This window comes from Glossina fuscipes, unplaced genomic scaffold (genome assembly GCF_014805625.2).
Source record: "Glossina fuscipes isolate IAEA_lab_2018 unplaced genomic scaffold, Yale_Gfus_2 28, whole genome shotgun sequence".
Lineage (NCBI taxonomy): Eukaryota > Metazoa > Arthropoda > Insecta > Diptera > Glossinidae > Glossina > Glossina fuscipes.
In genome coordinates, this window is record NW_023998423.1 from 13,399,461 (window position 1) to 13,425,934 (window position 26,474).

At 33.6% G+C, this 26,474-nt stretch overlaps 1 protein-coding gene across 3 annotated transcripts in view; it reads right to left on the minus strand.

Moving 5' to 3' along the window:
* Positions 1-26,474, minus strand: part of LOC119636673 (matrix metalloproteinase-2) — a 394,606-nt gene that overhangs the window by 237,591 nt on the left and 130,541 nt on the right. The window contains exon 1 of one of the 3 annotated variants that reach the window (XM_038032205.1): positions 18,351-18,808. The exons of the other annotated variants lie outside the window; for them this stretch is intronic. Coding sequence (XP_037888133.1) covers positions 18,351-18,407 — 57 coding nt within the window. The 5' untranslated portion in view covers positions 18,408-18,808. Of the gene's footprint in view, positions 1-18,350; positions 18,809-26,474 lie in introns of those variants that run through there. 3 annotated transcript variants of the gene reach the window in all.

Consider the following 26,474-nt stretch of genomic DNA (forward strand, 5'->3'; position numbering starts at 1 on the left):
TATGCTTCTTCTTTCCTGCTCCTGAACAAGTGTTAAGATAGACTAAAATATATATATATATATATATATATATATATATTGCTTATTTACTTTGTAGCCAAGCGCGCACACAATTACAAGTTCAAGCGAATTTTATATACAAATGCAGACGGTAAGAAAAGTTATTTATGAGTATTGCAGCTATAAGTAAACCAATATCAGATTTTGCAAACTAGTGCTCATAATATATTTTTTAGAATTAAAACTTGAGATGGTAGGTTACATAAATTGCAAAAATAATAGCTTCACTTGACTTAAACGACATTGATAAGGTATTGAAGAGGTGTTTGTGTGAAGGAAATACTTAGACAATTCTCTTTTTCCTTATCCCGTTTCTTTCTACTTTTTTTACTTTTTTGTTTTTTCACTTCTTTTTTAGCCTTGTTTTGTTGTTGCACTGGATATCGTTACTTTTCAGCCCTTTTTTATTCCTTCTTATTCTTTCTTCCTTTCTCCTGGTTTTTCTTCTTGTTCTTTCTCCTATCTATATCTTTACCCTACTCTACTCTACTCTCCTCGACTTTACTCTACTTTACTCTACTCTTCTCTGCTCTACTCTACTCTACTCTACTCTACTCTACTCTTCTATCCTCTTCTCTACTCTACTCTATTCTACTTTACTCTACTCTTCTCCACTCTACTCTACTCTACTCTTGTCTTCACCTCTACTCTTTTTTTTCTTATTTTCTTCACTTCTTCTTGCTTGGCGCGGCTTGCTTTAGTTAGACTATTCTAGCTTAGTCTAGCTTTACTTGCTCTTTTCTCTTAATGTCTTTTATTGTTTTCTTTTCTATTCTCCTCTCCTCACCGCCCTTCTTTCCAATATTGTTTAGTGATCTATTTTCTTCTTCCGCTTTTTCTTCTTTTTTTTTCTCTTCTTTCTCTCATCTTATCTCATTACACTTCGTCTTGTCCTAACTTTCGCCGTTTTTTTTTTTCAATTTTTTCCTCGAAGCTATTGTTTCGCTTTCTCTTTTTTCTTTTTTCTAAACATTGAGGGATGTTTCGTATAACACGCTGGATAGAATTTACTTTCATTTCCTCTGCATAAAACATCTCCTCATAGATAGTGATCAAGGGGACGAGTATTCTTGATACTATCCTTCCCTTAGAAGTTGATCAAGAACTAATAGAAACACACCACATAAAAACTAAATTGCCAGTATTTTCTATTAATTCGTCCAAAAACGCAGCTTAGTCTAAAAAATCTATACATTGCATAGCAGATTATTCTCCAATTTATTCGGACCTTGCGCATAGCAAGTCACTTATTGAAATACCAAAAAAAAAAAAAAAATGTACTAAAAGACTTTGCGTATAATTGTTAATACCTTAAAACTATCCATGACGACATTGAACTTCTTTGTATTAAAAACCAAATTAGGAATCACTTCAATATCCAATGAAATAAAAAAAAATTGAAAAAGCATCACACGCTGCTAGGGTCTTTAGAATCTAAAAAATCAAATTATTTTTGTTCCTAAAGTTAATTGAATGAATCTTCTCAATTTGTGTTGTATCTATTTATTTATGTAGACACATCATACTCTTATTTTTTGTTGTTGTTCACAATACTTTGCCATAACATTTGCTTGCCAACTTCATAGGATAGACTGAATGTATCTACATGTATATATAGATATTTTATTATAGCTTCATTATTGCTTTTCCTATATAATCAAACACACTTTTATATAAACACAGTAACTTATTGAAAAATATTTTGAGACAAAAGGTTTGTGTACATGTGGGTAATAAAAATATCCAAAAATAAGTTTCTAATGCAAAAATGAAAATCAGTCTATTAGAATATAAATTCAGCTCATCGTTTCTTTTGCTACAACGCCAAAAAAAACTACAAAGTACGTCCGCCGCACGTTGTCACAACTTTTTCTAGATGTGGTGTACATATGTATGGTTTATCTATGAGAACTCGTTAAATGAGATGGGGCCTGTTTAAATCACTAGTCACTCGGATGATGTCACTTACTCACATAACACGGTGATGGTTAGATGAGGGCGAGAAAATAGGAAGAACTGAGCAGGTAGAGGCCGCTGTCTAATGAATGTGAGTCCAATGGGTGTAAATGATTAAAGTGGATTCTATCGCTTTTGAGATTAAACTTCAACTCACGAAGACGGACTTGATAGTCGTGATTTCTACATATTCGATTAATTGTGCGGATATTTAGACATATATTGAGTTCATTTGCAATATTGTAGTCGCATTATGCAGACAATACGCTCTCTTCTCGTACTTACACAACAAATCAAACTAAGCGATATTTCGAATTAAACCGGAGTTTTTCTTTTAATACGACGAAATACTCGAAGGTTATACCCCTGCATGTGTAACACGGTGATGGTGAAAGATGAAGAGATAGTGAGTGATTGCAGCCGAACGAGTGCACTCTCGAGCGATAAGTGTTATGCTTTTACCGGTTGAACACTCGGTATAGCTAAGATCAAGTATAATCTGCGCGGCAATCCATCCATGTTTTACCTTGACGAACGTAGCGAAAATGCCTCCGGCCGGTCAAACATTCGGACGTTAAGAAGGCAGAAAATTATAGTTTATTGATGGACTTTTGGTTGAACTTCATTCACCCTCCACCTGGTGGTGGTACAGGATATATTAAGATACTGCGGTCATATGTAACACATAGAGGGGCTTAAGATAGATCCACCTCTTTATTATACCGATCGATTCAGACGCATAATTTGAATTGATCTAAGCGTGTCTGTCCATCTGAGGTCTCTCCATGTAAATTTGTGCTCAAGCGGCATTTTTTGAGATATTTTGATGAATATGATGATATTTTAGTACATTGATGTCTTTTCAACCAAGGGCGAATGCTATCGAAAATCGCTGCGATCGGTCCACTTTTTCGACCGTTCCCCATATAAAAAATTGTAATTTTCATAATTTCTTCTTGACAAAAATGGCTAAGTAGTAGTATTTCGGCATTTTAAATTGGTATGAAAACATTGGACCGGGCAGGGGCAATTTTTGACCCCCTATTATATAACGAAAAATGAAATTAATTTTCAATGCTTCAAGATGAAAATTACATAACAATAGTAATTTAACAAAAAAAAAAATAAAAAAAAAATAAACTATACCAAATTTGGACCAGCTTCGCCTATCCTAATGACGATTTTTACGAAAATTTATCCTATGTAGAGCGGAAAAGTATAAGTTTTAATATGTGGTAATCGAAATAGACCCATAATATTATAGTAATTTCATACAAAAATGAACTCTATAAAGTTAAGACCTTCTACACCTATTTTTGGATCCTGCCCTATGTAAGGGTTATACTTGTACTGCCCGCTTCCCCATAAATACGCACATGAAAAATATGCCTTAATATAGAAAAAAGATATAATTTTTGTGTCCTATAGTGGAAATAAGAATTGTTTGCGACAATTTGGTGTAGAACATTTATTGGTCGGCCTTGCCCGACTATAATGTTCTTTGTTATTCCATTTTTTGTACATTTAATAAATACTATTTTTGCCTTTCATTACACGATTTACCCTTTGGCAGTGAATTATATGCAAATTTTTTCATGCTCATCATAATAAAAATTTAAAATCAAAAACCGCATAAATTTCCTAATTTATGTTTATTAAGGAGACAAATCGACCGCATATACAATAGCAATAACAGTAATAACATCGAAAGCGTTATATAACTTTTATTGGCAATGATATTATTAAACAATTTTCGATTTATTGCAATAATTAGTTATTTCAATAAAATATTTTCAATAAATTGCCAAAATAAAATTTATTACAATTCTAGCACGTGTTAGTGAGTGAATAAATTTAGGTAAATGCTATATATAACTCCTGTTTTTTTTTTTTTTTTTTTCTAATTAACACACTCACTCATTTATTCAAACGCATATACAAAATGAAATAAAAAAAAAAGATTACTAATAACTAATTTGAGAGAGAGATAGAAAAGGGTTAAGAGCGAGAGAGGAGGATAGAGAGAGAGAGAGAGAGAAATGGGGAAAAAAAAATTGTAATTTAATATTTATGGTGTTGTTTAAGGCTTTAGCTAATGATTGTTTACTAAAAAAGTCACAAATTGACCCTCGCTCGATACCATTATATACGGCATACATGCATATAAAAGTCTGCTTGTTATTGACCTGACGTAAATATGCCATTTTAGCCTTTTGACCAATATTGTGTTTAAAATTTTCGTTAAGAGTTGACTAAATGTTTTCGTGTGCACATATATGTATACATAAAATGTGCTCTTATATCTGTTAGATTGTCGTTTATATTAAGTCTATATAAATTCATGACTTTACCCAAAATTTTGAAAGTCATTGAGTCTCTGGAGATCAACTCAATAAAGTGTATACGGTTGTTACCGCAATGAGAAGGACAAAAACTGTAGGGACATAAGTAAGTCATACGTTGCCTGGGCGACCGGCTGTTACAGAAACAAGGCATTAATTTACCTGAGACGGCGACAGCCATGAAATTTTTATTAGCCATCAATAACGGTTGGCAAGAAACAAATCACTTCTGCCTCCAATTTACTCGAAGCCTTTCGTTGCATTTACGACAATAATATATATTCATTGGGGAACCGTACCAGACAGTTAGTAAACGGATACAATTTCTCTAGCTGAAGGCATACCATACACACAACAACAATAACAATAACAACAATTCCATTTTGTATACTTGTATAAAATTGAAAACATCTTGAATAATTTATACAATATATAAAATATATTTTCTTCTATTCATGTTTTCGTGTGTACTAAAGTGTATTGACGACTAATTCCATACTTATGCACTTATTACAAAGGGATATGGTTACCTTGTATATATATTACATATTCTTGAACACTATAATATATTGATTCCGATATAATGATCCGTCTGTCAATCTAGCTTATGTCTTAATTGAAATGAAACATATTCTTGTTTGTCTAAAGGCTAGTAAGGCAAAAAAACACGATCTGCTAAAAATTGAGGAAAGAGGTTCAAAAATTGAATATCCAATGTCCGATTTAAATTCTTTGCCAGATTGCTTCTAAGCCGGTTTAGTTTAATATTTGAAGAGAATCTAATTGTGTCAGTTAAAACACTCGCATATCTAAGAAATAGAAAATAAGGTAATTTATTAAAGACACTCAAGGTCGACCTCTAAATACCCTACACATGCCTAACATAATTCTTCATTCATTTTCGGGATAAAATTATATCTTTTTTTTAATATGGAGGCATATTTTACACGGGAGAGCGCTTACATGAGACCATTGAACTGACATGATCCAACCATAACAAATTTAATTTTCTTTTTAAAGGCCTTGTTATTCTTTACCGAGTGTGAGTGTGAGTCATAAAATGTTAACAATTAAAGAAATCACTCTCGACTGACAGCAAATCTTCTACACACATCATCTTTATCTGAAAAAAAGATTAAATAAAATCAAACGGAAAAACTATATCATACTCTTCCATACTTATGGTAGGCTTGGTTGCCGCTTTCCGTTTTCAGAAAAAACATGCAAAGAAAGGGCTTTCTTAGTTTTCGCTGCATTGTAGGCATGTCTTTTGAGCGGATTGTATTGTGCTTAAATTCCTTTTGGAAATTTCTAAGCGAATGGTAGAGTGTTTATCATAGATACTACACGGTTGAGTAGATGCACAAAGGACTATATAAATATTTCGTGAGATTCTTCAAACTTGAGCGTTTATAATGGTTTTAACAAAAATATATTTTAATAGACGTAGCAGACATGGCCGATTTTTTCCCTTTTTGTAGGCACTTTAGGGTACTTTAGCATTGTCTATACATTCGAATGATTGCAGCAGATTGCTACGGTTTGTAAGCAATGAGTAAAAATCCAACTTTTTTTACTTTTGAAAAACGGAAGTCTTTTCGGTTTGCGGGCGTGTTCTTCGGTCGATTTCTCGAATTTTCAATACCAAGCCGCATAAGCATGTTCAAGGTTTTAGCCAAATTTAAAGTCCTTTTTGCGGACAGTAGAGTGACGGATGTGCTTAAATTGATTCAAAATGAGGTGATAGTCAATACCGAATATATTTTACGGGACCTGTGAAGTTGTTTTGTTGCGAAATGAGCGCTTACTCTCTATGAGAGCCCTTGTACGAGTTGGAGTTCAAAAATTGCTTCGCCTTGGATACGTCAAGCTGCCATCACGGTCCAACTTTTAATAGTAAAATATTAAAAATTTGATCTTTTTGCGGTATATTGGCCTACTTTCATAATAATGCTTCAAAACTGATCCATTCCGATTCAAATTTTCATAAGCATTTTATATATTCACAAACAAAAAGCACGCGGATGTGATGATGGCGGTAGAGCTGGCAGCAAACGAAATAATTCTGACAACACGTAAGCAAGGAAGTCGTTACAATGACAAAGACCGAGACCTAATTGTTGTTTGCACTTTTTGTGTAGACGAAAGATGACAATATAAGCGGTCAGGCTAACCAGTACATCACACAGTGGAATGAAGATAAATGACTTTTACTTCCATTGCACTTTAAAGGATAGGATTTATTTATAATCTATGGTCGAGTGAAAAAATTTATTTATGTTTAAGTGAACTTGCTGACAATGTCATATTAATGGGGTATTTTTTGACTTGTACCCCAATCAGCCAGCGGAGATATCAGTTTCTGTGGTTACCAGCTTTAAAGTCGAAAAGCTATGAATTTATATAATAATTTTATATAAAATATTAATTAAGTTATGAACTAACATGTTATGTATACATGTATTACTTGAAATTAATATCTATTCAACTTCTTACGCATACATATATAATGCTTAGAGCAATTGCTATGTGATGTACAAGTGAGGAGAATTATTCGACCAGAGTTAACTTTCCATAATCTCTCTTAAGACAATTTGCTGATATGTGTATAAAATTTACTGCTACCAATAAATATCCAATTACTTCTAAGTATTACTTTACACTTTCGTTTTCTGTTTTGTCTGTTTTAATAGTTTTTTTTTTTTTTTTAAATAAATTTTTAATCGATTCCACTTGATTAGGCAAAAGGTTCCAAACACCACAGTGTGAATGATTCAAGAAATTTAATATTTTCTAGAAAACAACGTAATTGAAAAGAGAAAAGTTTTTGCAAAAATTCTCTGTGGTTTAGTTGGGTTGAAAATGAAGGCTTATTATAAGTCGAACAGATGAGGTGTAAAACGAATTTTGAGTACCCTAGAGTAGCTTACCATTGCAGCGTTGTAAAATTTAATAGAAAACATTTTTGTTGTTGTTAATTAGGTTTAATTAAAAATTAAAAACTATTTTTTCAAGTGTTTTTTAATTAAAACTTAATTGAAAACATTTCGCGCGCATCTAATATTTTGTATAGAAGAATTATAGTCTACAAAGTATTGAGCCAAGTAACACAATTAAATTGTTAGGTGCAAATCTCAATAACAACGCATATGCATAAGCAAAACTTTTCATCTTCGAGAGTTAAATTTTCGTTTTTCGATAGTAAAGCAAAAAAAAAACAGTGATAGTATAAAGTTATTAAATATTTTACAACTTAAGTCGTATACGAAGTGCTTCTATTTATGGATTTTGCATGTACATATATACATTTATATGAGCTTAGTTATGAAGGTATATATAAATGTACTGTATAGATGTATGTACATGTATATAATAAACATTGACGTAAATGCCAATTCCTTTACACTCCATACATATATATAAAAATATTTTTTTGAAAATTTTAGTTTTCCACTTATGTAATACATAAGATATAGATGCTTGTTTGTAGCACCGTTTACTTTAGTATTCTTATGTCTGTATGTGTGTGAGTGTTACTATCTTTCTAATGCATATCATGCATGCATTTCTACATTTGGCTTCGTTTTGAAGTACTTACGCCCGAATAGTGGTGGCCTTGTAGCACCAACATTTAAAAACATACTTAGCTCAACTCATGTGTCAGTAATTGGCTTTTGTGTAGGCGCTTTAAGTTTAGATAAATAAAAGCAGAGAGAGAGAGAGAGAGAGAGAGAGATAGAGAGAGAGAGAGAGAGAGAGATAGAGAGAGAGAGAGAGAGAGAGAGAGAAATAGTGAAAGAAAGTAAATGTGGAAAAACTGTTGAATAATTGGTAAAAGATTTTCAGAGACTCCTCTGACAGAGACACTAAATCACAAAGAGAATCTTTAAACACACCATGGAAAATGGAAAGTTTTATATCGAAAGTGCTCGTCTAAGTCGACTTCGTAACAAACTTAAATTAGCTATTTTAGAGCAAATATATTCAAAATTGTACAAAACATCATTAAAATAAATTAAAGTTGCGTAAAGAACGCATAATACAGTGTTGCAACTGCCTTTTTAAAGGATTTTGTGTTACACAATGTTGCTGCTACTAAAACATGGCTGATTATAGCCTGATAACCCCCCAAAGATAAAATGTCTTCCTTGGCTTTAACTTTATAAAGGATTGTGCGTGTAAGATGAAGGCTATAATCATTTTGTCCTGGGCGCAAAAATCAGACCATCGCCTTCAAATTCGACTGAAACATTAGAGCTTTTGCATGCACGCGGATTTTGAAAATGTCGGACGGCAAGAACGACTACAATCTGTCGTGCCCCATATGGAAGCATAGATATAGGGTTATAGACTTTGTGGTCCGGATTCGACAATCATGTTTCAATAACATGTAAAACAAAACCGTCATGCAGGGCATCATATGTTTAGGGTAATCTGTGTCATTTTATCGTGAGGATCGCCAAAATAGTTGAAAATGCAGATTTTATTCAAGGTACATTTCGTGCATTTTTCTTGGTGGATAAATCAACAAGCAAAATTGTCGCGTCTCTGGCAGTAAAGTACATGTGACAAGTAATTGTCTAGAAAGCGTTGCATTCCCATAAAGTCACTGTATAGTGTGGAATTTACTCTAGAGATGATGGATGGGCGTATGACGCCAACCGTCAATTTCGATTGCTAAAGCCAGATGGTAACCTGTTTTTTTTATGCTCAATCGAATATATGAATTTTGACCTCCATAGGCCCCATTTTGGCATTGTCACTTGTCGGGAATGTGACTTGGCGTCAAGATTGCGCGATTTCTTACCGCTGCACTGTTTTTGAGAGTTTACCGATCGAGTTCATTGTTAAACTCTTGATGTTTTGAAAAGGAACATCTGTCAAGTTATGTCCCAAGGATTGCTCGCTGTTCGCAAAACAAGTCATCGAAAATTACCTCAAAAGGATTTAGGGTTACATACGGAAGTCGGACTAAATGAGTACTAATTACACAATAGTAGTGCCTTTGCCGCGATTCTTATGGAGTCTAAGAAAAGAATTCGGCAAAAGCGATATACAATTTGTAGAGAATTTATATTTTCTATTGGGTTTCATTATATATGAAATTGTAATAAATTAGGCAATTGTTAAGAGTGTTCAATGTTGACAAGGAAAATAAGAAATGAAAGCATATGATGAACGCAAGAGTAGCTTTTAAAAAAGAGAAGAAGACAACAGCTCAGTAAGGTGTTTCATTGCTATTCAAGATCACAGCAATGGACCAAAAGTAAACAAATTTGATGCCATATGAATTTATCCCATATGCGAACAGTTGTTCCAAAAGCAAAAGCGAAAGGGTTTTTCTACTTCGAATCGTAATTATTAATGTAAACCGAATCATATAGACGCCAACATTAAGGACTATGCCAAACATTAATGATTCAAAGGCCACATTGTGCTTTTGATGGGGCGAGCGGGATGCAGTAAATTATGAACTACTAAACCCGAATGAAACTATCGCGGGCTATAATTGAAACGACCAATTAATGCGCATGAGTCTAGCGTTGAAAAACAGAAATGTCTGGAATATAAGCGGAGACACAACGAGGTAATGTTGCATTGAGACAACACTTGATGTCATGTTGCAGTGCTAGTCAAAAGCTAGCTGGAGACCTTTGAACGACCTATTTCCACTTGCGCCTATTACTTCTTCTGATCAGTAACATCTTACCTCTCTGAGCAGCACTTTCGCTCTTCGAGAAATACAGAAATGTGGATCAATTCTTGTATAACCTATAAAGCCTATTAAGAAAAAGGTTTGAAAAGCAACCGAGAACTGCCGTAAACTTACTCACCTACTCGCAATCTAATCTTACGAGTGTCTACATATCATTCGTTATCTACCTTCGTTACAGTAAATTAATAAATTGTTGGAAGCTCCTCGAAGAGTTACTGTAAGCTGCTAACAACGCTAACAACACAAATTTAGAGTTTGTTTTATAATTCAGATTTCTCCGCAAATATCTTTGCCTCTCTAATAAGTCGAAAAAACGCAAGACTCTACCAAATATTGGTCTGAAAATTACTGAGAGTGATTGTCAAATGCTTCGAAATATGCTTCGAATCAACTGATAGGCCTACAAGTAACAAAATCTATCAATTTTTAGGCATATTGTTGTCTACAAATTAAAGTGAACTTTCTTGTTAGGTGGTAACTGTACTTTAGTTGCATTTTAACAGTTTTGAACAGTGGTTCTATTTTCTCAGTTATTGTGGATATAGAACTAAGAAAGAGATCTCTTTACTGGTTTAAAAAGGGTACACACCTTGCCGGCTTAACTTCACAGTACCCGATGACACACAGATTAATTTAGCGTAATCGGCGCCCTCCAGAGGGTTCGACAATCCCTATAAGCTAAGCGCCTAAACTACACTGGAGAATCCAGATATATCTATTTTGTATGGCTCAATAAACCCACTTTGGTAAGCGTTGACGCCTATCTTTACCTCTAACTATTTGCTTTTTGAATGACAGAAACCACAACCATCACGATACCCCCTGAATTCTAGCTACCCAACACCGAACCACCCTTCTTTAAGGTATATTAGCATCGGGTGTTACAACTAACATGGCGGGCGGTACCATGCTCTCGGCTATTACTAAATCAACCTATTTTACATAACCAGTTACCAGGTGCTTCTGTCAGCATTCCCTTCTTAGCAAGGGTCTATGAGAAAAGAGTGCTTCTTCCAGTGTATCCCTAAGTTATCTTTCAGAAAACTTGTCGCCAAGTTATACATAGGGAACGATAGGCGTTTTGTAAAATGAATTTTAAAGCTGCATTCCGCCATTTAACTCTTAAATGGAAAAATTTACTCATAGTATTAAAAACAATCTGCCAAACAGATAGAAACGCGGCCGGCTAAGGGAATTATAAATCTTACATGTAAAGTGATACCTGGCGGGTGTTTTTAATCACTAAAACTAATCATAAAAAGCAGTCCGTTGGCGGTCTTTGTTAATAATTTTTCCAAGTGCTAAATAGAAGAAGAATTTTAACTGAATTGCAGCTGAAACGTAATTATTATCAGTTTTTGCCCAAAATTGAAAAGCCGATGTTACTGCAAAAAAAAAAATTGTGTACACTGTGTGTATACGCATATGTGTAAGTGAATGCATGATGTGGGCAACTGAAATGAATGTTAACGTTTACAATAAAAGCTTTATTAGCCAGAACCCCTTGCAAACGTTAAATGAAATTTTTCTTATTTTCGTTTTACTGAAGGCATCAAAGCACAGTGAAAGGAAAAAATCTGAGATGAAATTTTCTCTTACCATAGTTTACTTATACAAAACACATTGTGATGACACTGACAATGATGATGACGATGACGATGATGATGATGTTAGCATCACATCTGTATGGGTATGTTGAGCCCGTGTGTACTTGAACAAGTGCGTGATGTGACACAAAAGGTAAAAAGTTGATGATGGGTAAAGTGTTAGAGATTGACTGACTGGCCTGATTGCTTCGTTGGCTGTTTCATATCAGACGCAGACAGGAAATTCATTTTTGTCAGTTTGAGCACAAAATGAAGTTCTCTTCTTCTTCTTTTTTTTTTTTTTTTTCTTTTCTGCCTTTCTATGAAAGAAGAAGAGGCCGAAATGTATTGATTGAAAAACCTATAAAAAAATTTCGAACCTATTGCGGTTGTCTAATAAATTTCAAGCCATCATCATTTTGATACTAAGCTCAAGACATTCTAGACTACTTTTGTCTATACATTTAATATCTGATTGTTGTTTCATTTTACCATGTGTTGTTTAATTATCTGATGTAAAATATTTACAGTTAGTGTAAAGCGTTTATTTATCGGTTTTGCAAAATGCACCGAAATAATTGCAAATTTAAATACATACAAATACTTGAACACATATATGTGGAAATATTTAAAATGAACTGTTTAACCATAACAAATAGTCGAGGAGGGGAGAGATAAGTTTTGGCTACGCATTAACATTCATTGTATTTAAATAAATTTTTCAATTTGTAATAGAATAACAGCAATCAAGTATATATTTAATACATTTAATTAAAAACTAAATCTCGCAATTGTTTTGCGGATGTGTGCATAAATATTTTTGCACAAACATCCGCCTAAACCCGCGTGCAATTACCGAACATTTTCTATTTTCTCTCACCTCTTGTCAGCCATGTAAAGTGATTCCATAATAAATACGAGCAAGCAAAAAAAAAAAAAGAGTCGAAAATGAGTTTTAATACAAAATTCGCCCATCCATCGCGTCTACCAATTTAGGGTCATGCATTAACATTGTAAAGCATCGTTTAAACAATAACATTAATCGCCACCTACTTCGCATCAATGCCTTCTCATTATAACATATTTGTTACACACATTACTGATAATAATAACAGTATAGCCGCTATTGCTGTTGCCAATGATGGCTATAATGATTATTTTGTTGTATGCAATAATGATATAAATAAAAAGATAAAATATAAATTAAATTATGTAATTAAACAACAATCACACACAACCACACGAGTCGCTATGAAATTCCCCCGACATTATTTGAAAATAAAACGTAAAAATTCCTCAGCGATTGGCTTTTTTTTTTTGTTCTTGTTTTTTTAATATTTTTAAATATTCGTTTTATAGGATTTACTATATAAATAATTAGTGCAGAGTTAATTTGTTATTAATTTGTTGAGCCTTATGAGATTTCTTAATGTAATTATTTGCTTAAAAATTCATTTGAGAAGACCGCAAATTCTACTTAGAATCTATAAAAACGCCTATCTTTGCAATCCACAGAGCAAGTTTAAGCTTAAAGTGATTCGTTAAGGATGAAAATAATCCACACTCTTGTCTGCATTATGTATACTAATTTTCATGCTCGACACTTTATTTAGCAAACTTAACTCAGCTTAACTTTAAATTCTATACAATGTATAAAAATGGCATTGTTTCAGGCTGAGATTTGAGTTTGAAACTCTAACTTTTGTTTTTATTATATATTGAGTGTGTCGTCTTTACCGAGGAATACTGCTCTTCCAGTAAGTCTCATTAATATTGGGTTTTTTCGCTCGGCAAAAAAAGGCTTGTTAATTCCTACTCTTTTGTCCCAGTTCTTAGCAGAGCAGGGCTAACGGCGAGCATAAAAATGGTCATGTTATAGTTTGGGTATTGGAAAATTGGTGTTTATGGATGGCATTCTAAACAAGGAGAGTTATCTAAGGATGTTGAAGAAAAATTTGAAAGAAGAAGCACAAGTCCTGCTTAACTCAAGAATGGCTCAAAGTGATTCGCACTTTTCCCCAATCAACCCGCGTGAATCCCATCAAAAGTATGTGAGATAACTTGGAACGCCATGTGCGAAAACCCTCACTCTCTGCCGTTCAAAGTCTGAAAAAGACACCAGAAGAAGAATGGAGTAAGTTCCCTACTACCTACGCAAGAAAAATTATGTAAAATGTGTTGAAAAGTTTAAAGGACCCTAGTAAGCCAAAAGGATACCTCACCGAATATTAATTTTTAATCATACGCTGTTGTTTTCTTCGTATCCTTCCTTATATGAAAAAGGTCCATAACGAATGACGCTATGTTTTTTGATTTCTTGAAGTTATTCAATTTCCTTGTGTACTGTATATGTCAAAATTCTTATGAATATTTATTTAAAAATCTCCTCGTAGGGCGGTTGATATGCTCGAAACACGAAAAAAATCCGTAAAAAATGGTGAATATTTTAAATCCGTATTCAAAAATTCGAATACAATTTTTTTCCTTTCTTTCTACTCAAAACCAATTTCTGAATCGACTATAAGCATGTTTCGCAGTCTGTTCACCTATAGATCGTAAATTTCGAGAAATTTTTATAAAGTTTGATACATTGACACGTTCCTCGCTTGAGGACAAACGCTACTGAAACTGAATTGGATAGGATCATACTGACAAATTTCCCATTTTTGTACCCACCACCTAAGACGGGCGTATATTCATTTGGTCATAATGTTTGCAACACCCAAAAGGAAGTTTCAGAGACCCTAGCAAGTATATATATCCTTGATCAGCGTGAAATTTTGAATTGACCAAGTCATGTCTGTCCGTCTGTACGGTGTTTGTTGTTGGAATTCTCCTGGTCGGTAAAATGAAGATATCGACTTCAAATTTGATAGAAACATGGGAGATTTCTGCACACAAGTTGGCATTGCAAATGGGCCAAATTGGTCCGCGGTAAAGCGTAAATTGAACGCCTCCCAGTTTCTCTAATCAAAAAGGTGTGGTCATTTACTCATTACCCATAAGTTATGAAATTTTCCAGGGAAAACTTTACTATTCATGTACAAAAATGGAAAAAACCAGCCATGCCTACAGAAAGTTATATAAGTTAAATGGACGGGGAGAGTAAAACGCGACAAGCTAAATATGTTTGTTGCAAATTAGATGCGGCGAACGTCACGACGTAGCGAATTAATTTTTGCATCAGAATACCTTCGATATGGGTATCAAATATAAGGGCTCGGGGAACAGAAGGAGTTAAGACAAATGTGTCAATGCTAAATTATCTATGATGATCGTCACAATGTAGTGGATTAATTTGTTCGGCGTGCGGGTATCACATAAAAGGACTTGGAGATTAGAAAGCGACACTATTTAATTAATTATGGAGGACGCTACGACGTCGCGGATTAATTAATTACCATCAGCTTGTAATGAACTAAAAGGTCAAAGATAAATTTTTCCCAGTCACTGTTTTATGGCCATATGAGGCTTTTAAAAGTTTAATCGTAGAGGGTATACCAGATTCGAACCCAGCCGAATTTAACTTTCCTACTGGCTTGAATTTCTCAAAAAAAAAAAATCAATCCATCAAAAAACTTTGTCGTATTAAGGGTCGGTCTTATTCGACTTTTAAACCCATTACAATTTCATATCAGCCTTCGAGTATTTCTACAAGATCCGATCAAACGGACAAGAAGCTGTAGCGAAAATACAGCTTTTATTTTCCCGCGGGCATGGCCACTATTCGCGAGTTAGCGACTTTAAGTTGCAAGTTTTCATGTTTCACTCAAAGCCGTTGTTTTTTCACTTACCTCCAAATTTCGACGTATAAGCAAAGGAAATATATTTTCATGCTTTTCGGGTTATATTTTTAATGGATAAAGACATTGTTTTTAAGCCAAATTTTTATATATGCAAAAGTCGAATTGCTTCGAATAGAAAAATTGTCGTAAATATTCGTCCTGCACCCTTTGACTTTGAAGCGGACCGTTTGAACGGATAAGAAACCGTATACGTCATGGAAAGGATTAATTTCTTTGTTCGGACTTACATCAACTGCGGGTACGGATTCAAAATCTTAACAAATCCTTTCTTGCCCACCTTTCCTAGTGGGAATAAAAATTTAAATAATGTAAAGGACAAATAATAGAAAATTAGCGTTTTTCTCTCGCAACTCAGATGAGGAGATAAATTATTTGTAAACTTGTTTTCACACGAATCTCTGCCACGCATCATGTCAAGCTGATATGTAAAAATTGTAAAATATTTCTTTAAATTCGTAACAAGTCTTAGAGTCAATGCCTGCTCCAGGTTAGTTATTTTTACACCTTACACCACTTGTGGTAAAAGGGAATATTAAGTTTGTGTAAGTGTATGCAAAACCTAGAAGGACTTGAGCTTTTATTATACTGAGCAATTTAGAATCGATTTAAAAGCGGGTCTGTTCGTTTTGTTTTTTTTGTGTTTTAGTCTTCAGGCCGTAAGTTTCGAGATATTTCGATGAAATTTGATACAACAGTGTGTATGTTTTCGACGAAGGGCGAACGCTAGTGAGAAGTGCTCCGGGTGGACCCCAGTTTCGTCCACTTCTTAAATAACGTCTTAGTTTGAAAAGTCGTGACCAGAATACTTGTACGGTGGTGTAGGGTATTCGATGCTGCTCCGCGGCCTACTTTACTCTTTTTACATGTTTTATTACACACACACGTTTGTGACCCGATCCCACCCAATATTTATATTAGCTTTAAGATCAGTTCCTATTAATGCCGGGTCGTCGGTTGAGGAAGCGGGAGAAGGGGAACGAGGGTCCTTGTTCAGGTGTCAACTAAAAGCGTAGATGATATCTTTTAACTTTTTATTCAATAGCCTTCGCGACGATGCATTTTTGAGATGATTTTAATTTTTCGTATTCCTTTATAACAAATTTCGAAGAGTCGCTTAATCTTATTTATTAGTTTTAATCAAAAAAATAAATACTTTTTTTGTGTTTGATGATTGAAACGTTGAGAATTCTTTAATTTTCTAGAAAGCGGATTAAAATAGCAAATGATAACTAATTTTTTGCGTATTTTTTTTTTTTTTTTAACAACAACAACAATAATAACGAAAGGAAAATCCTAAGAGTTAATGACTTAAAACTCAAGTGTTTACACGAAAGACTTAACATTAGCTGCAAGTCTTTGTCTATAGACTGAAAGGTAAAAGAAACAAAACGGGAATTAAACAAGCATTGGAGAGAAAACGAGAGCGACAACAGCAGCAACAAACACCAACAAAAATAAAATTAAAAACAAAAAAATAAAAATAGAAAAATAGGAAAAAATTAAACAGTCAGTTGTCGCATACCTGGGAAAAAAAAATACTCTTGAAACTAGAAAAAAATATATGAAGAAAAAAAAGAAAAAAAAAGAAGAGATGAAAAGGAAATGCCTCTGAATAAAAGATGTCAAAGAAAAGTGTACGTATGCGTGTATATATATATATATATATATGTGTGTGTGTTGAGCATGTAAGCTTCTGTGTGGTTGTCATGTGTTTAAGTATATGAAGACTAATTACAAGTAAAGCATTAAATGACAAACAAAACAACGACAACGATGACAACGACGTTAACAACAACAACAACAACAACAACAACGAGAACGACAACAGCAACTATAAGGCATTAACTGCTAAACAGAAGGAACAGAGAACCGAGAACAGAGAACAGCGACTGTAAATGTTAATGATGCATTACATTCCCTAAATGCAAATGATAATGATGTTTGAATAGGCTGTGAATGAATGGCGGACAAGAGGGATGAAAAGTATGGTGATATTAAACACTAAGATGAAAGTGAGGTTGACGATGTTGAAGAGATGATGCTTAGTGTTGTAGGCTTAATTGCAGCTACATTTGTTAAGGGTTTGTTAGGTTGTTCGTCTCTACACCGTTTCGCTTACTAAATGAGTCTATCTCTGCTATTGTACAAAACATTTACTTAAGTAAAGAGACTGTAAATCCTTTAGTCACATAAGCAAATAGAAAAATACAAGCAAACGCACTCACTTACACATACATCACATACAAATGCTTATAAACATATATATATATATATATATATATATATATATATATATATATATATAAATGTGAAGGCAGAAAGACGACATACAACGGCATATTTAAATAACCAGTAGGATTAACAGAGGTTAAAACAAGTCGTATGTGGTGTATTGGTGGTAATGACGATGGTGATGATGGTGGTCGTGGTGGTCGTGGTGGTAGTAGCGATAGTCATGGTAATGGTGGAATGTGTGTTGCTTGCTTCGCTTACAGGTTTGCTTGCTGAAGTACTTATATTGTATAGGCTTAAGTGTATCCGCTCTATATATAGGTATGCATATATGTATGTATGTATATATGCCTATTGCTTAGAGTGTACTGCTGCTTAGAGATAGACTTCAGCTTCCTGTGGGTGTATATGTATTTACGAGTATAAATAAACTAACTACCAGCTTTGTGCTAATGCTGGTTAAGGATGGTTGCTTGTTTGCTACTATAAACGGTTATTAAGCCTGTATAAGCATAAAGTATATATAAAAAAAAAAAAAAAATAAAAAAAATAATAAATAAATAAAAAAAACAAACACAAAAAACGGAATAAAATTTTTAAGTGTCTTTAAAGAGAGCTACGGCACTTCATATTTTCATTTGTTTGTTGTTACCATTATTTCCAGCGATTTGCTGTTCAGAAGCTGCACCACCAGCATTGGCAACATCATATCGATGTCATTGTCTCTGATGTCGTTAGGTGTTCTATTGTGTGCTGTATTTTAACTTATTTTGCGGTTTTTTTCTTTCTTCGTCCTCATCTCTTAAGTGAGATTTTTTTTCTTTTTTTGTTAATGTTCATTAACCGTTTTGAAAGGCTTTTGTGGCTAAGGCGTAATTACTCATTAAGTGTTACTTGATCGAATTTTTTTTTTTTGTTTTTTACAATTTATTCACTGACTGTTATAGTGTACTACGTTGTTAAGCACTATCTGTTAAGAGGCCTCTGTGGTTTAAGGCTTAACTTTTCATCGTTTTCTTATCTTTAGCGTAAAGTTATAAAATGTTTGTTAAAAAAATATTCATATATTTTTTTATTTAGAAACTAAAAAAATTAAGGGTTTTTAAGGCACTTCTTTTTTTTAAGTCTTGTAAAGAATTTTTTTTCTTTTCAATTAAAGTTTTTTTTTTTTTTTTTTTTGTTTTCTTCGTTTTTTTTAAATTTTTTCAATTTTTATCAATTTAGTCATTCGCACATACTAAGCGACACATATAAAAACAATTTAATTGAAAAGCACACAACAACAATAACAAGAAGAGAGAAAAAAAAAAAAAAAGAAAAAATAAACTGTCATTACATTACACGCACAACCTCACACATCGACTTTTAGTCAGCAACTGAACTTTCACTGTAGCAGCCACTGCTATTTAATGCATTAAATTTGCCGCAGGCGAACGTCCGGCATTCCAGAACCCAAGCAGCAAACTGTGACAGTAGTGATAAAATGTTAACACTATTGTGTCTTCTGGTTTTTCTAATGGAGTTATATGTTGCCTGATTGCTTGCTTGCTTGCTTGCTTGCCCGGCTTGCCTGCCTGGCTACTCGGTAAGCTTTCGCAAATAGCAACGTCCGCTTCCGTTGGCCTCTGTTTGCTGTCTGCTCCAGAAATTCCACAATAGCTGGTGACATAGTCAGCACAACAGAGACTCGCTACTGAAATGCCATAATAAAAATACCAAGACAATAAGCCAGAGCCAGCCAGCTTGTCATTTAAACTGTGCCTGATGATGATACTACTAACACAACGTATCATTATTATTATCAAACCTAAAACTGAAGAGCAGCGGCGCATGCTCGTTACTGACAATGAATTACATACCAACAGCATATTTCTCGGACGATATTATATGTCCGTGTATTATGTGTATGTGTATGTGTATGTGTACGTGTATGTGTACGTAATACGTATATGTATGTGTAGTTGTTTTATTGCATGGGTGTGCTTGCTTGTGTAATGGGAAACTCATTTTTATATGTGGGTTATTATGATGTAGTAGTCGTGGTAGTAGTAGAACAGAATATAGATGGAAAACAACAACAACAGCAACAATAAGGTTAATAGCGCCAAAGTTAAAGGCAAAGTATTGGCGACACTTGTCTCTAGTCTCTTAAAAACAACAACTGGGTAAGATACGTAAAATGCAAGACCCTGAAATCGCTTAGGCAACACACATTCCTGTGACACACCAGCATATTAACATCCGGGTCTCTCTCTCTTTCTCTCTTCCCATTGCTCTTTTTGCCTTTCTCTTTCTCACGCAACTCTCACAGGAATACACTCACTCGCTCACTCGCTTAGTCACTCGCTTTTACCCTCCAACTCGCCCATAAGAAGGGGAAATTTGAAAAAAAGCTTTTCATATCATATGTATAAGAGTTTTCTGTTTCTGTTCAAATTTATCATCATCATCATCATGCAACATTGTAATGAGTCAGTCGCACTCTTTCACTCTCTTTTACTTTCATATATATACATATATATACATATTGTATATATGAGTCTTATACATTTATGTTTTTATCCTTCTTTACTACTACACTTTCTTTTGTAAAAACAATACGTTTTAAGCTTTTCCTGCTTGCTAAAGCAAATTCTTAATGGTTTTTGTGTAATTTTTCGCTTATCCTCAAAAATTCGCCATTGCCTTTATTCTGTTAAGGTATCAGGTTTTTAGAAATTTGCAGTAAGTAAAAATTGTTATAGTTTAACCTAAAGCTTTTTCACAGCTACGTTAAACAAATTCATGTCAAACAATAATCCGTACGCATATATATATATATATATATATATGTACATATATATAGATACATGTGTGATACTGTTACCCTTTACTTGTAGGGCTTATACACTTGGTAGTATCAATGTAAACTTAGTTTAATATCTTAAAGGGATGAAGGATTTTGTGTTATACTTATTAGAGACTGTAAATTTGTCAGAATGTTATTTAAAATATTAGTAAGATATAGAACAACGGTTAACTTAAGTCAGTTAAAAAGTTTATTTAACCGCTGGAATAACCAAAAAAATGGAAATATTTCAAAGCATCAAGCCACAGACGTCGTTCACGACGTTTACAACGTTATTAAGGTACAATATGAAAGACAGGCAGGCGTTCGCTTATAAAAAGAACAGTGTTTTTAAATTAAAAAAAAAAAAAAGAAAGAAAGACTTTTGTAAGAGTAGCAAAGATCAGTATGCTCGCCTGCATTAAAAACTCTACTAAACTTGAAATTTGAATCCTTGGTCATTGAGTTTGCGTAACATAACATTTTGAGAAATGCTTTCAATCTACATATAGAAGAACATTTTATCGCTTTCTTAAAACTAGATAAAATTCACTCAAGTCTGGTCAGTAGCAGCGCTTAGTAACTATTGCTACTGCTACTACTAGTGCTTAGTAACTATAAAGTATTATTATTATTATTATTATAATTTTAGTCTAATGAAATAAATTCTTAAAAAAAAAAAAAAAAGGCATTGAGCACTAGCAGCACAGGCTATCGGCTCAGCTATAAAGTAAACCATAATTGTTGAAAGAAAAATATTATTATTGTTATTTTAATTCATTTAGCCAGTGAAAATTCGCAGACTAACGACTTAAAGCTGTGGTATCTAAGGCTATTCGCTTTGCTGAAAACTTTACCATGAGATTTGATTCCACGGCCGTTGCGTTTCTAAATGAGACCCTGTGCCTACTCGGCCGCTCAGGCGGATGGAAGAAAAACAGAAGACTAGTCGGCTTTAGGGATAATTGACTAAACAACGAAGGGGATATAAGGAAAATATAAACAATTAACAACGTTTTTCAGGTGGAAATTTTCGATAATTTCGCTTACATTTATAACAAAATTCTAAAATTATTTATATTAAAAATAGTAAGTATGTGAATAAGTTTCGTCTATCTTTTGATAAAATCCAAATATACTAAACAAAACATGAAATATTTACGATGCTTATCCTTCCTCTTTTGCCTCTTATCGGGTAGCTTCAGGATGACCTGGCGGTGAAAACTTCGTAGATACAAAGCGAGAAAGCCATCGATTTGCTAAAAGTGAGTGCAAACATCTAAGCGAATGGTCATCAGAAGGAGGTGAATGAGCTACAGCCGGGGAAAGTTTCTGGCCGAAGTTCAAGAGTGCCTCCTTGGTTGATTTTGCTGCGGATCTGAACTCTACGATTTTTGTTCTCAGTAACTATTGAATTTTTTCATTCAACAAGTTTTGCGGACCTTCAGGACCTCGATCATTCTTAAGTGTATAATTTTTCGCGCAAAACGTCGTAAATTAATTTTTAATTGTTTTATAGCTTTTGACTTACTGACACTCTGAACGGCGGCTTGTTAAGACTCTAAAATTTATATCACAGAAACGTCAATGTCTAGGCTCTGCAAACCCGGAATTTCGGAAGAGCAAACTAAAAGCTAAAGCTAAAAGCAGTTATTTACACAATGTCAATTGACAATCTCAATGCACAAGTTCAGGGCTTCAATAGTGTTAATGTAATTATCTAAAGGACTAGAATAATAAAAGAGGACAATCAAGTACGATTTAAAAGATTAATTAAATTTGCTTGGAATTTGCATATAACAGATTTTCTTATCATGCAAGGTTAACTAATAGTGATGATGTCACAGTCGTTCTTACATTCAAGAAGTGAAACAAGGGAAAGAGAATAGTGCCGTGCAATAAAGCATAAGAGATTTATTTTGCTAGCGAGAAAAAAAGGAATAGACTTAAAACCTCTATTTTAATATTTTTAAGTAATTTCGACTTTTCGTTTAGCATTACCTTTCAAGGCAAATTAATGCTAAAAAACAAAATTTAATACAAGCATCCTAAACACCGAGACTGCCTGACAAAGTGGTAAACGGTGGGCAGGGTAATATTAAAAATCAAGCAAACTAGGCAGCAGCAGCTAGACTAGAAAAAATAAGCCTACTAACGTGAACGAAGAAATCGGAGGCAATTTGACTTAATTAGGAAGTTAACGACAACAGTCGTAAATGCAGAAGTAGTCTTTCGGAGGTTGCCAGATTGGAAAAGAGAAGAGATTAGCAGTAGTTTAGTACACAAAGTTAACAGTAATACTGTTAAGGTATTTGAGTGAGAGTGAAGCGGTAGGGGCGCGTACCTAAAGTTTATGTTCGATATAGAAAGCTTAATTCTTATTTTTTTGGATTCTTAAAGATATTAGCTAAACATTGCTTTAATAACTTAACTTAACTTGCTTGCACAAACAAGAAATGAAACAAGTTTAGACCTGGCTGGAGACGTTTCTCAATGAGCTCATGATGAACACATATTGAATTTCATATCCATCTTCATCAAGAGCATGGTATAAAACTTTTAAAACTAAAAGAATATTTATTCAAAAGCAAATAGCAAAATATCTGGAATACAAGGCAAAAAGCCTTGTGTCCTTATAGCATAAGCAATACACCTATCAACCTAAATATACCCTTTTCAGGTTTGACAGTGTAAGTGATAGTTTGTACATATGAGCATATATAGATAAACATATGTATAAATATACATATGCACACACACACACACACACACACATCTATAGGTGCATTATAAAACCAATTAATCATTGTCCTTTTACTTAACCCATCATTTGTGAATGGTTTGTGCTTGAGCTCGGCTGCCACTTGTCCATATAAAAACATGTAATGTTGCAAAAATTTTAAGGCTCTTGAAAATGCCACTATTTAGAAATAAACGCATATATGCAAAATAAAACAATACATTAGAGACAACTTTTATCTGACATCAAATCAAAAATTCTATGACATTTGATTGTAAACATCTACACAGAGTAGAAAAACAGAAAATGGCAAAGTTTCTCCGCACAAGACTAGTTAGTTAGTGAGACAAAATATAAGCTTCCAAAATGAACCGCACAAGCAGTTGCTTATGAATGTACACACACACACACACACACACATTAGAAAAAAGAGAAAGTCTTCGGTTGGTATGTTAAGCCAGGAAGTATTTTCATATATATTATGTATGTATATAAAATTTTTCTTGTTTTTTTTTTTGTTTTTTTTTTTTCTTTTGCTTGTAATAACTTTATTTCCCAAAAAAGTTCAATTTATTTAAATACGAAAATATTTGGAAGTATACAGCAGTACAAGGACAAAGTTTTCTTAAATATGTTGCATCGACCAAAGTCAGTCATATGCGCAATGAAACATATATTAGGTAAATTAAAAAATAATGAGCCTTTACAATACGCCTTTAACGAATCTCTATTAATCTTTACTTAAAATACATAGGCTTTTGTGACTCGCAATTGATGCTATTTGATATATTCTCGCGGCCAACACTTTTTATATTATTCGATATCATATGAAAAAAAAAAGGAGTAATAACTTTCAACTACAAAAAAGACACAAGACAAGTCACATGGATAAATGCAAAAGCTTTGGATCGCTGCAGACGCTTCGTGGTTCATTTTTGCATTTGCAATAAAATAATATTTTTATGCTAAGATTAGTGTGTGTACGTACATACATACGTATGAGCGCACGCGATGTTCATGTGTGATTCTGAATAAAATGCAATATGAATACGAGATTTTTTTTTTTTTTTTTTTTTTTTTTTAATAAAAACAGACAAAAATAAAAAAACACCATGCAAACAAAGATATAAAAGACTTAAAATTCGAAAAAAAAAAAAATTGTTTGGAAATCGTACAAAGATGAAAAACAGAAAAACATTTGATTGTTCCTGACACAGGAAACGGATAAATAAACTGAGGAAAATGTTGACAATGCCAAACTTTTCTCCTTCTCTCTCTCTCTCTCTCTGCCTCTCTCGTTGTTTCGCTTTTGATTTTAGAAACAGGTTAAAACTACCTTTTATGGGATTGCATAGCAAAAAATTTGAAACTAAAACAACAACAGCAACACAGCAACAACAACACATTGCAACAACGACCACATTGTAAAGTTATAAAACAATATTTGTTATGTGTCACACACAAAACTTTAGTTAATAAGTATGTGTGTGTGTGTGTGTATTTTTGCTCTATGCGTATATGGTCATATGTACATATATATGTATATATATATATGTATATATGTATATATATGTATGTGTGTATGCGTGTGCGTGTATGTTTATTTGATCCCATTAGGTTTTTGTGGACATTCGTAAACTCGCTCATTTCCATAATAATATTATATTTGTTCCCCGAGAAGAAATGAAATAAAGGATTAAATGATCCCAGTTAAGGGATAAGTCCTCTGATTGTTTGATTTATATATGTGAGAATGCATTTGTTAATCATTATCCCATGCGATATTTCTTTCTATCGAAAGTTTTGTACTCTTCGTGTCAATTGTAAACATTTAGTTGACTTAAAAATTGCTCCGTAGTGGATTTTCATCAACTACTAACCGTTATTCATGCGACCGTTATATGTGACGAAAACAGTTCTGATCAATTCTTCTATGAACACCGGCTCTTACTTCTTTCATCCTAGGTAAATATACAAAAGCAGCATAGTTACTCTTAAAGGTATAATGGGAATAATTTCGTCTCAGATTAATTAAAACAAAGGTTTCTCCTTTTGGTTTGACTTAAAGTCAAGAAAAAGATTTAACATAAAGCAATCAATCATCATTATCGAGCGGATTCGTGGAGCCAGATGTAATCCAAAGAGAAGAAATTTTTCTCGTCAAAATCCTAAAACAGATAAATTATCTCAAGACAAGTCATATGCGTGTCTTCCTTATTATTGGTTCACACATGGTTGAATATATATTCATACCGATCTTACAAGACATTCTTTTAAAATAAACCCTGAAGCAATTACGCAAAGACCGAGCAGATTAAAGCATGTAAAAGCACTACGCTTGGATAGTCGAGTCGTTAAGTTCGTCTAATTTAATTCCTCTCTTATTTTTAAGTTAAATAATCATAAATTATATCTTGCTTCCATGCTTAAGGATACCTTCCGTAGGAGCTTCTATATATGCCAAAGCAGAGATTCAAAATAGGTTAAGGAACTCGGAAAGTTGTGAAACATTTTATTATGGTTTTATGGCTATATGAAGGAAAGTTTACTTTTCATAGGTAGCGTTGGTTGGACGGCGGTTCAAAAATTGTTCCATCCGGTCCAATTATTTCACATCAATATAGTCTGTCAAATTACTATTACTCAATGGATTTTTGTGAGAAAGTTTGAAGAGTGGAAATTTTATTAATATAATGCCTTTTCTAAAATAAGCTTTCATATGGGGAATGGTTGTAAGTATGGTCCAATGCAATTCATTTTTAATATGGCGCGTGGATAGATGGGCAGACATGTTTAAAACGATTCGGAAAATGATTCTGAAAATGGTTCTGATAAACGAATTGCTCTTCGTTGTTGAAGCTACAAACATTCGTACGAACTTATTAAAGCGGCCATTAGCGCTGCATGTTTGTATTAGATTCTCCTTCTTATTAAAGCAACAAAACTCGAACAAATACCCCAATGATTCTCAGTTTCAATACTACTGTGGTGACATTGCAAAGTGTTCCAATTATATTTTTTACACGAATCTTCTAAAATCACTTGTATCCATTCTGTGTTATACATGTCAAGGGCTGTCTAAAATGCTTGGCCTAGCATTAAGTTCCGTACGTATTTGGCTACGTAACTTTGTTCAATAACCAATCCGTTTGTTTCTTCCCTTTTCTCGGAAAAACCAAATTTCGCAAAAACTTACTTTGCCTATACAC